This window comes from Spinacia oleracea, chromosome 6 (assembly GCF_020520425.1).
Source record: "Spinacia oleracea cultivar Varoflay chromosome 6, BTI_SOV_V1, whole genome shotgun sequence".
Taxonomy (NCBI): Eukaryota; Viridiplantae; Streptophyta; class Magnoliopsida; order Caryophyllales; family Amaranthaceae; genus Spinacia; species Spinacia oleracea.
In genome coordinates, this window is record NC_079492.1 from 144,424,977 (window position 1) to 144,437,013 (window position 12,037).

At 35.8% G+C, this 12,037-nt stretch overlaps 2 protein-coding genes across 2 annotated transcripts; one reads left to right on the forward strand and one right to left on the reverse strand.

Moving 5' to 3' along the window:
* Nucleotides 1-758: 758 nt before the first annotated feature.
* On the forward strand, nt 759-2,380 carry LOC110786382 (desmethylxanthohumol 6'-O-methyltransferase). The gene is made up of 2 exons (XM_021990928.2): nt 759-1,636; nt 1,931-2,380. Exons 1-2 carry the CDS (start codon nt 848-850, stop codon nt 2,231-2,233), a joined length of 1,092 nt encoding a protein of 363 aa, XP_021846620.1. The 5' UTR covers nt 759-847; the 3' UTR covers nt 2,234-2,380.
* A 4,663-nt stretch (nt 2,381-7,043) lies between these two features.
* Nucleotides 7,044-10,878, reverse strand: LOC110786381 (RNA polymerase II transcriptional coactivator KELP). Its single transcript, XM_021990927.2, has 3 exons — nt 10,410-10,878; nt 10,037-10,142; nt 7,044-7,502 (listed from the first exon to the last, which is right to left on the reverse strand). The coding sequence occupies exons 1-3, from the start codon at nt 10,746-10,748 to the stop codon at nt 7,408-7,410; spliced, it is 540 nt and encodes a 179-aa protein (XP_021846619.1). The 5' UTR covers nt 10,749-10,878; the 3' UTR covers nt 7,044-7,407.
* Nucleotides 10,879-12,037: the final 1,159 nt, after the last annotated feature.

A 12,037-nucleotide genomic window follows, 5' to 3' on the forward strand; every position in this document is an offset into this window, starting at 1 on the left:
TGAAAATTGGTTGTGGGTATAAAAATCAATTATATCCGTAAACTCCTACCTTTTCAAATTCATGCATTTATAAATTGATTAGTTAATTAATTAATGATTTTAAAATTACTAAAAATCTTTCAATGAAGGAATGAATGAATTTGAATGAAACCGTATGAATTAACTTTGTCATTGATTTTCAAGGTTGAAGGAAGTTAGAGAGATAATGAAGGTGAAACATTTTCAATAAATCTTTGTAGAATCATAAAGTTTTTATTTATTTTTTCTATAAAAAAGGAAATGAAGATGTCACGTGTCATAAGTGGATTTTAAAAATAAAAAGAGGAACAAAGGGAGGAGATGCCAAATATCACCATGTCATGGGTAGTTTGGGTTTTTAAATACTAGGTATGATTTTGAAAAAGAAAAAAAAAATACAAATATCCGTTTTTCTTAGTTCATTTTAGTTTCTTTTATTTATTTTTTAAGCCAAAGCAATGAATGGACACGATTGACCTTTTAACAATAAAAGGGTCAAGATTGAAGACTATTATAGTGGCTACCTTTTCTTTGTAGCCATTGAAAAACCTTCCTATATTAAAAGGTGTTTCTACAAACGTCTACAAACCTTCCTATAATAAAATGAGGTCAAAGTAAATTATGTAAATAGTGCGAAAAGTCAAAATAGGTCGAGTATTAAGGGACAGAGGACAGAAGGAGTAATACCTACTCGATCCTCTTTGGAAAAATATATCCTTTCTATAAATACTGTACGTTTTTGTGTAGTAACCTACAGATTGAATCCACAGCTACACAAACATATATTTCCATTTATATATATATAATATATATATATCTAAAAAGAAAAATGGGTAGCAATTCAGTAGTACTACTAGAAAATGTTAATGAGGATGTTGATCTCCTCAAATCCCATGCCGAGGTTTACAACAATTTGTTTGCCTTCGCAGACACCCTTGCCCTTAGATCTGCTGTGGAGCTCCGCATTGCGGATATCATACACTCCCATGGCCAACCAATGAGCTTATCCCAAATCGCCTCGAAACTCGAGGCTCCTTCCTTAGATATCTCGTATCTAGCACGTATTATGCGATTGCTAGTTCGAAAGAACATCTTCACCGTTGATTACAATCAAGGTGAAGGTGAAGAAGCCTTATATGGGCTAACCAACAGCTCAAGGTGGCTCATACATGACCATGACCAAAGCCTTGCACCAATGTTTCTGATATTTTCACACCATTTAGTTGTAACGGCTTATTACGAAATAGGGCGTTCCATAAAGGAAGGTGGGATCCCTTTTGTGAAAGCTCATGGTGAATCATTTTGGAATATGGCATCTAAAGATAATGAGATAAATAACATGTTTAACACTGGGATGGCTTCTGCTACAAAACCAACTTTAAATGCTGTTATTAAAGGTTATAAGGATGGATTTAGTAAGTTACAAGGAACTGTTGTTGATGTTGGAGGTGGTACTGGAAACTTGATTTCTATGATTGTTCAACAACACCCTCATATCAAAGGTATTAACTTCGATTTACCTCATGTTGTTGCTAATGCTCCTCCACACCCAGCTGTTACTCATGTTGCTGGTGATATGTTCAAGGACATTCCTTCTGCTCATAATGTTATTATCAAGGTAATCATTCCTTCTTTTTTTTTTTTTTAATTTCATTGAATAATTATTTGATCGATCATCCTATACTAGCTTAGCTTGTTCATTGTTGATTAATTAATTAATTAATTAAATTATGCATACATGCATGTCAACTAAATCAGTTGGTTAAAGTTGAAAGTTATTAGGTATACCCGGTATGAAATAAACTTATTTTGTCTGAAATGAGTCGAACAGAACAGAGTCTTACACAAGACAAGACGTGGACTTTAAACAACAATTTAATTAATATATTAATTATAAAATTTTGCATTGTAGTCTGTTTTACATGATTGGACAGACGAGGATTGCTTGAGAATCCTAAAGAAGAGTCAAGAAGCAGTATTTGAGAAGAATGGAAAAATAATAATAATAGATGTAGTTCTTCATCCTGATAGACATGAAATGTTCGATGATGCATCGATTGGGCTTGATCTGTTGTTGATGACGAATTCCGATGGTGGCAAAGAGAGGACTGAAGTTGAGTGGAAGAAATTGTTAAACCAAGCTGGCTTTACTCGCTTCAATTTCATCCCACTTCAAGCTATTATGTCATTTACTATTATTGAGGCTTTTCTTTAATTATTCCCATAATCCATTAATTATATGGAATTTATCATTTACTACGTATGTATTATTGTCCACTTTAATTTGTATTTCTACCATTCCAACTACTTTCAATTCATAATCTAAGTTAATAAATTAAGCTCCTAGCTTATTGATGGTCAATTAAGGTCCATGTCCATCTTAAGTTTACTTAATTTTGACTTTTGCTTAAATTAGCTTCTCTTTTTTTTAATTGAAGCAAATTAGGCCTACAATCATCCAACATGGTAAAAGCAGAAATTGCCAAATTGGGGATTGGATGGATGTGTTACCTTACGTCACCCAAATTGGTGTATCATCCCAATCATTACATAACTCTGATTGAGACTTCCATTGCACGAATCACGTTGATTAAAATTTATAATATACTCTCTCTCTCTCAAAATTATAGTCCTGTTTGACTAAAAATACAGATATTAAGAAAAGTGTAATTAACCGTGTGGGAAATTGAAATATAGTATACTGATGATGAAAAACTAGAATATAATACATGTTAAAAAGAATAAAGTACATGGGAAAGAGAAAATAGTAAATGTTAAAAGGAATAAAATACATTTTTGTTTTTGGTTTGTGGTCCCAAATGAGGGTAACATAGAAAAGTTATTCATAATACTCCATTAAGATGGAATTAATTTGTGTAGTAGTATTATTTAATTATGCATGTGTGTCTTATTCTACTTTCAATTCATTATAAACCTCCTTATTGATCGATGCTCAAATTAAGCTCCATGCATCTCTTAATCTTACTTTATTATTTTGACTTTTGCTTAACCACGTGTTCGGACCTATCAGGGGATCCACTCTTATAAGAAAATTACCAAAATATCTTTAAACGAAAACTCTCCGATGGACTCATATCAGAATCTCGGGTCTCAAATCTAAGCCTCCAGCAAATCCAAGATTTCATACCCCTACAATTGTTTGTGTACTAAGAACGCCCTCCGGCATTACTATAAATATGACTAATCTAATCATCACACAGGTATGCAATTGTTCTTAAACACACCATCTCTACTCTTTCTACAAGAAACTGACTTGAACGTCGGTGAGGATTTTCTCGTGATCCCTCCGAGCCAGTTTACGTTTGTCTTTTTGCAGGAAAATACGATAGCCAAATACACAAAAAACAACAACCCGGTTGAAAGAAACGGTTCACCTACTTGACGAGGTTTCCCCGTATTTACTCTTTGCATTTTCTTCGCAGAACACCACGTTTGTGGCCAATAAGCCCTTACATATAATCAACAAACCCACGTGCGCAAATTAGTCCTTTTACTATCTCTGTTTCAGAAAGATCTTTACAATTACTATTTGCACAAACATTAAGATAAAAGTGGAAATTTTGGTTGAATATAATAAATATGGATTAAAGTAAGAGAAATATGTAAAAATGTGGGTGGGTGTAAGAAAAAAAAATGAATAATATAAGAGAAAATGAGTAGAAAATGGTAAATATTGTGGGGTAAGAAGGATAAGGTAGTAATTTTCATGTCAAAAAGTAGAATAAAGCAAAGTGTAAAGAACATTATGAAACGTACTAAAACGGAAAGCGTACAGATTTTTTTTGAAGCGGAGGTAGTATTATTTAATTGAACCAAATCAAACTCTCATGTTTTGTATGAGTAGTATGTCCATCCAAACCGGTGTATTGTTACTGGCACATGCATTATGCACTTTTTTTTGGTTTTACCATCCGGTTCACTTTTAGGGCTAATCCGAATTCGGGACGAGTTTTAGGTGGATAGATTTCAGTGCCCTCCCAATTGTTGTTGCGGGGATCGAACACGCAGTCTTCCCTACCATGTTCAACCCCAATTGTTACTGAACCAACAGTGCCCTATGTGCTTGACTACTTGTTTAACAAGCCTCAAATAAGTCCCATGATTTACGTCTTTTGTACAAATTAGTCTCTTAACTTTTAATTGTAGCAAATGAACCCTACAACTATTGTGTACTATGTATGTAATTAATTACAATTGTTAATTAGCCGGTCAATAACTTTTGTAAATTGTAATCAGTTCTTATCAAGTCAATAAGTTTCAATCGTATTCTATACATTTACTTTCTCAATTTTACTCTATTACAGTTAAATCTTACCATATCCTATAAGTTGCAATCAAGCTTATTCAGTCCTATCAAGTCAATCAAATTCAATTAAATATTAAATTTAGATTTTGCATATGCCATTACTTGGATTGAATATACACTGAACCATTACACAACCCACGTCCCCACTAATTTACTATTGTCACAAACATTTAGTATTCCAATTAGCAATTGGAATTTTTGGTCCCAATAATGGGTCCTCATAGCAACTGAAGTAAATTTGATTATGACCTATAGTTTTTTTTTCCTTTCTCTTCATCTAGTTAGGTGATATGCAACAAAATCAAAAGCATTGCTAATACTTAAAATATTATCGAGCAGTGAATCCAGATCAGTGAAGAATTGAGTCGTGAGTTGTGACTTGTGAAAGATGAGAAAGTGGTTAATTTAATTCTTTTTTTACTATGTTGATTGTGAAAGAATTGAGTAGTATGAGCTTAATTACATCTTATTTTTTCTCTGAAATAACTACAAATTTCAGTTTTTATGTTGATTTCTTTCAATGTGATTATTGAACTCTTAAAAAATATTTGTTAATAATTTATTTGACTAACCGATTAATTTAAATCTTAGTTTCTTAATTATTGTTCAATAGAAGTGACATTCCATACTACGTACTTAGATTAATTATGCTTAAAAAAAATAAAAGCTTAAATGATACATGATCCCAAACTCTTTTTTGACATGAAGAACAACAACAAAATAAAAGGATGAACGAGAAGCACATGTGATGCTATTATTGTATTGACTATCGGGTTGTGACCTTATTGTTGAGATCGCTCCACATTGTAGATAATATATTTTGCATCGATCTTGAACATAAATATAGGCGAACGTCCATGCCTACCAGATGTCAAACTCCCTCCTTACAATTTATTACATGTATCGTTATTGGACTATAAGGGAGATACATGTGTCTACAAGTCATATAACCTAGTCGTACAAGTCAGAGCCTAGGTTATACGACTTGTAGACACATGTATCTCCCTTATAGTCCAATAACGATACCGCCAATAGATTTGAGTGATTAATTTCTAAGTGTAAGCGATCGGTACGTTGCAAAGGACATAATTACAAAGCAAACACATTATAACTTCAAAATTCCAACCCCAATCCCTTATTCAAGGCTATACAAATTCAATCCCCAAGTTCAATTTCCAATTAAAAGATACAATCCTTTTAGCCATTTGATATTGTTCACAATGACTTATGGACTTCCCCGGCCTTTTTTAAGATACAATCCTTTTTGCCATTTGATATCGATATTATGTTCTCTTCTTTGATGATTTTTCAATTTTTTTGTGAACATTTCCTTTGGCTGAGAAATATTATGTGTATGGAAAATTCTTAGCATTTAAGGCCCATGTTCAAACCCAATTTGAACGTCATATTAAAAATGTCAAATGTGATAACGGGAGGGAGTATGATAATGGTCAATTCGGGAAATATTATGAGTCAAATGAGATGTTCTTCAGCCATTCGTGTCCTCGTACGTCTTCCCAAAATGGAAAAGCCGAAAGAAAAATTCGATCCATAAATAACGTCACCCACAGTTTACTTGCATATGCCTCACTTCCCCATCCTTTTGGGGTCATGCATTGCAAATGACAACATATCTTCTAAATGTTTTACCAAGTCAATTATTGAGTCATGCCTCCCATCTCCAAATTCTTTACCAACGAAAACCTTCTTATTCTCATATTCGGTGTTTAGATGTCTACGTTTTCCCCTATTTCCGTCAACTACTGCGTTTGTTTGGGGTGCCCTCCAAAATCATTATTTATCGTCATGTGACTTTCGATGAGACTAAGTTGCCGTTTTCTACTTTGAATTCACCAACAACTCACACTTATGATTTTTTGGATGAAGGTTTATCACCCTAGTCATCCATCACCTTGCCTCCCATTCTGCTGCACAGCCCAGCCCAAACACCTCCACGGAGGACCAGTCTGCCAGCCTCCCTCAATCCTCTATTTCTGATATGCACTCACTGCTGGCCCACAGCGCTCCTGCAGCCCAGGAAGCACCTAGTGTTGTCCCACTGCCAACTCAAGTGGATCAGCCCCCACACTTAGCCCAATCACCTACTGGCCCAAATCCTTATTTTCTATTCTACAGCCCATACGTCTAAGCCAACAACCAATTGTCAAACAGATCCATAATCCCAGGGATAAGCGGATAATTGGCGGAGACAAACCGACGCTGGGCATCTCTTGTCTCCATACCAGGTACTCCGTACTTGGTATCATGGCATGCGACAATGTAGTTGGTATAAACAAGTTTATGACTAATTGGTGGTGATCAACTCGATGAATTGGATTTGGCAGGCCTCATGTGAGGTTAGTGGGGTCGTTGAGGATGCTAATCGGGATTTATCGAATTTGGATTCATTTTCAAACAATCATTAGTAAAGATATAAACTTAATGCCTAGTGTAGTAAAGGAATAATTTGATTGAAACCAGGCCTAATTATGTAAAAGATTGAAACCAGGCCTATTCATGAATCATGAATCATGATTCATGATAAACCTGAGCCACAACACCGACTCAGGTGACTGATGCCTATAAACGATCTCGAGAAAAAGTTCCATCTCTTTCTACGGGAAAAAGAAAAACTTACATTGAGCAAACGGCAAACCCATCTTTGACATGGGTCGAAGGGAGAGTACGATTGTAAGAGTAGGGAAAACATTATTTCTTATTGCAGAGGATAATACGGAATATTTTTTAGTATACGATAGAAAACTCTAGAAAGGAGTAGCAGCCAAAGAACATGATTTATCTGCATTGCATATACAGTTGCCGAGGACTATAAGATGCCTCACAAAATGAAAATCACTACACGATTTGTACATTGTTTCATAAAGTTATCTAAGGCAACGCATCAAGTCTCGCAAAATGAAGACCTGGATGACTCGAGAAACAAAACGATAAATATTGCAGTGAGCAATGTCTACCACAACATACGAGCATTGAAACACCAAATTGTAAGAGGATTATCTCTTAGGCAGTCTGTCATACCTGTCCTAAAAGAAGCTTCAGCCTCAGTTCAACCGATCCTCCATTTTCTCGATAGCTTTCTCTATAGCAGGAATGTTCTTGTTGAAGGAGGACCACTGCTCAGCTGTTAAGCTAATTCCTACATGTAGAACAGAATAGCAGGGATATTATAAGGACCTGAAGCAATCAAAAGACAACACGACTCCTTTAAACATTACTTCTTATCAACACAACGCTGAAAACATCCCTAAGACTCCGTTTGGTAGGGTGTAAAACGTTTTCATGGAAAACGATTTTCCCTTTTTCAATCATTTTATGTTGTTTGGTTTGACAAGGATGAAAAACAATTTTCCATAACTCCTTCAAAGATGGAGAAACCTTTTTCCATTTCAAAGGGGGGTAACCACTTTTCCACCTTTCCTCCTCACCTCCCTCTCCCTTCTTCCCCTCAATATTCACCATCTTCTCCCATTTTCTTTTAAGCAACCAAACAAAGAAAAACTAGTTTGGAATTGTGTTTTTCCTTGGAAAATGTTTTCCATGAAAAATCATTTTGCATGGAGCCTAAAAGTCACCCATTAGAAGCACAATGAAATAATTTTCTCGATATCACCAAGGCTGTAAACAACTTATCTTAACTTCACAGTTTCCCAAGTTTTTATAAAAACTCTGTTGATTAAGGATTTAACTTATGCATCTCCAGTACATGCTCTATGCCTTGCTTCTTTTTTATTGAATGTTTTTGAGTAAAGAAGGTTCTTAGAATCATCTTAACTTCACAGTTTCCCAACTTTTTATAAAAACTCTGTTGATTAAGGATTAACTTATGCATCTCCAGTACATGCTCTATGCCTTGCTTCTTTTTTATTGAATGTTTTTGAGTAAAGAAGGTTCTTAGAATCATTTTAACTGCAGGTACCCCTTGATACTTTCAAATTAAAATCCATACCCCTTCAAGTTGACATTTTTAAAAAAAACAAGCGGGTAAAAAATGAATTTGCCTGGCAAATTACAAACTTGCAAGGAAACACAACTCATAGCTCTGAGCCTCTGATAACTGTGACACCTACAGCAGTTACTCCAGATATGGTTATCATTCCCAAAACAATTGCTTTCCACCTCGTCATCTACATTTAAGTTTTTGAGAATCCCGGAGGGATTGGGAAAGATCGTGTACCTTCAAATTTGTTAGATACGAGATACCTTTTCTTAAGGAAAATTTCTCAGATATGACCTTTATAAACACACTTTTGTCAGAAAGGACCTTGTAAAAGGTGGCAAACGAGGACCTTATAAATGGTTTTGGTTGCGAGGAAGGACCTTTTGCCGGTTTCCTAGAGTTGACAAATCTCTGGCATTGACTCTCACGTGGACTGCAAGTCGCTAACCATGGCTCAACATTGGATTTGGTTTGAAAATAACCAAGGTATTAATAACCCTCTATGGATTCAATTACCTAAATTACCGCTTTATTTTTGTCCTCGAGTCGACTTTCTAAGAGACGAGAATGTAAATAGAAAACGTCGCCTGAGAAAGCCTCACGCCCCCCCCCCCCCCCCCCGTTTCCTTTGTACGAGAGACCAACAACTAAAGAAAGAGCTTGTATGGACTGTTATAAACAAATGAAAGTTGCACATTTAGAAACACGAACCTCTTAAGAGCTCGGTTCCATGAAGGTGATGCAGAACTATAAATGGACTCCCTAAAGGTATACCACTTAGGCAGGAAGTAAACAGACCAATAATTGTACTTAGTAACATTTCTCCCTCTGAGGCAGGACCCAGGAAAAACTATAGAATCATTGCAGAGGAAGAAGAAGCAGTAAATGACATGCTGCCCACGTTATATAACATACAGAACTACTGAATCATGACTCTTTCAATATCTGACCCACATACAGCATTTCAGATTTTGACTCAAATTCAGCATAAACATCAAAATTCAATATGCTCCTTAAAATAGATTGCTTCACCACGGACCTGCTATTTGGTTCGAGGCAAATACATTATAAACACTCGTCAAAGATAGAACACTCACAGATTCCAGTCTCATCCTAACAATGCCATCGCTGATAAAGCTTTACGGTTAAAAATCTGAAACGTATACTTAAGCGCACAGCCCCGCAAATACATATATAAACACGTAACACCATGCCATTTTCCTATTTATAAAATTGAAAAATATGTCAAAAAATAGTTACAAGCTACATTCCTTCTGCTCTTATTTTCACCTCAAGTATTCACTTCAACATGGTTATAGACTTATAGTCCTCACAAATACTTTACACTTCATTTCAAACCAAAAACTGCAACAAGTTGTGGCAAAACTAGACAAATTGACAGGTACCCATGCCCAACACTAGTGACTCATCTCAGTAACCGGGTAGGCGGGTACAAGTATCTCTAAAACTCTGATAGTACAATTATTCACCAAAATACCAAACAATCAACAATCACTTCACTCAAAATATGCATTGTAAATTAGGGAAACTACATAATTAGCTTCAAGGAGAAGTGGAAAACACATGGAATTTGCAAATATCGAATGACAATAAAGTTCACAATTTGAAGCTAGAAGTACCAATGTACCATAGAGAAAACCCAATGCAGCAGCACATATATCTAGCCAATACAATGATGGCGGCAGGCCGGAAGTAAAATAGTAGACTCATACCTTTAGAGGTAGGAAGAAATTTTCCATCCTTCTTATAGTATTCCCTAATTGACACCAATGTCTTCCCCTTGAAATCCTGAATCGTCACTCTTCGCTTTTCAGACAACTGCATGAAAAAATCATCCAATCAAATCCAATTCTGACAAGCTAGTTACCCCAGCTCATGAACAAATACACATAACATAGACAAAATTAAACCGAAAATGACAGAACTAATCGGTAAATTAAAGCATTTCAAGCGACAATACACAAAAACCTGAAACTAGGGTTTACAAAATCACAAATTATTTCAGAAATTCAAGCTTTAAAAACAAGTATTGCAAAATCACAAATTGAATAAGTTCAAAACAGAAAAAGGAATTAAAGAACTAACTTGGCAGATGATAAGATCGCCGGCTTCGTCATACTCTTTGCCATCAGAACGTCTCTTATTACTCTCTTCCTCCTCCTCTTCCTGTTCTTCTTCTTGTTGTACCTCTTCTACTTCGCCGCCGCCGCTACCGCCTTCAGGAGCATCGATTTGCTGCTGCTGTTGAAGGAAACCTTCAACAATCTGCCGGACAAACTTCTTACGAGAAGGTTCAGAAAGGTCTATACCGAGCTTCTCGCCGGCGAGAGTGCGGACGTTAAACTCGGTCATCTTTAGCATATCGGCGGTACGAAGGATTTCTACCACCGTCTCTTCCACCTTCTCCTTCGTCGCCGCGTCCATTTTCCACTCTCTGTAAGTCTGATGAACTGGCGTTCGTGCAGGCTGCAGCTGTGAAAGTGCAAGTTATATTCCGTTTTTGGAAGGACCGAATGAATGCGTAGGTGATTTCTTTTATATTCATGGCATTGTTTTGGTAATTCACATAGGATTGAGATTGATAATAAAAAAATTAAAAATAAATAAATTAGGTAGGTAGGAAAATCTGAAGGTACGAAGGTAGTATTTCGGGTACAGTACATACGAGTTTTAGTTTTGTAGAGCAATTTTCGGCAACAATGTTTAAAGATATCTCAAAATACGTCACATTTTCAATTAATTCTCAATCTATCGTCCACATCAGCATTGACATAAACAGAAATACTAATGTTTCCGGTTCAGCGATTAAGGAAATATCGCTAATTCAATTGGCGATCAATTTGTGATGTTGCTCATATTTATAACTAACTAAAAAAGTCTCTGGTCAAGTTTGACCAGAATTGATAACATAAGAACACCGCACCACCAAGCCTTCCTCAACTGCTTCCAACCTACTTGCAACACAGCTCATTAACCTGACCTAGCCAACAGCCACTGCAGCGCATGAAATAACCACTACAAACCGACCACTACAATAAGGGACATAAACCTACCCCCCTTCAAGCTGACAGCCACGACTGCGCCATATCTGAAACGTCACCAGCAACAACATTCAAAACAATAGTCAAAACACACAATGACATGTTGTAACCAAAACTATATTCCTAGCCAATTAGCTCATATTTCAAATCAAGCTCATCCTTGCATAATACTTCTGCTAATATCACAAAATCAGAATACTTCTGCTAATATCACAAAATCAGAATACTTCTACAGCTTGATTCGAAAACTACAGGATGAATTATTTTATCAATACAAAAGCTACTTCTTTTACCCTTTCAGTGCATTTCATATATTGTAGACTAAGCCTTGAATTTTACAACTTGTAGCAGATAAACAAAATTTAAAACCCTTCATTGTATAGACACCATCCCCGTTTGCACAGAACGACAGAAAAGGCTTAAGAAGTTATTTGAGTGAAAAAGGAATAGCAGAGGTGCAAACAACATACTCCATATGCATCTGATTGAGACAGACTTCTACCTAACATAACATTTGATCAACTATTCAAGATCATGTTCAACACGTATCAAAAGAAAAATATAGTCATTGCATAAAGAAAAAACCCAGCTAGTTCATCTTGCATAAGAAAAGCAATCAAATCAAGGCACCAGGTAGTTTTTGTGAAAATAGAATACAATCTATTACGAGCT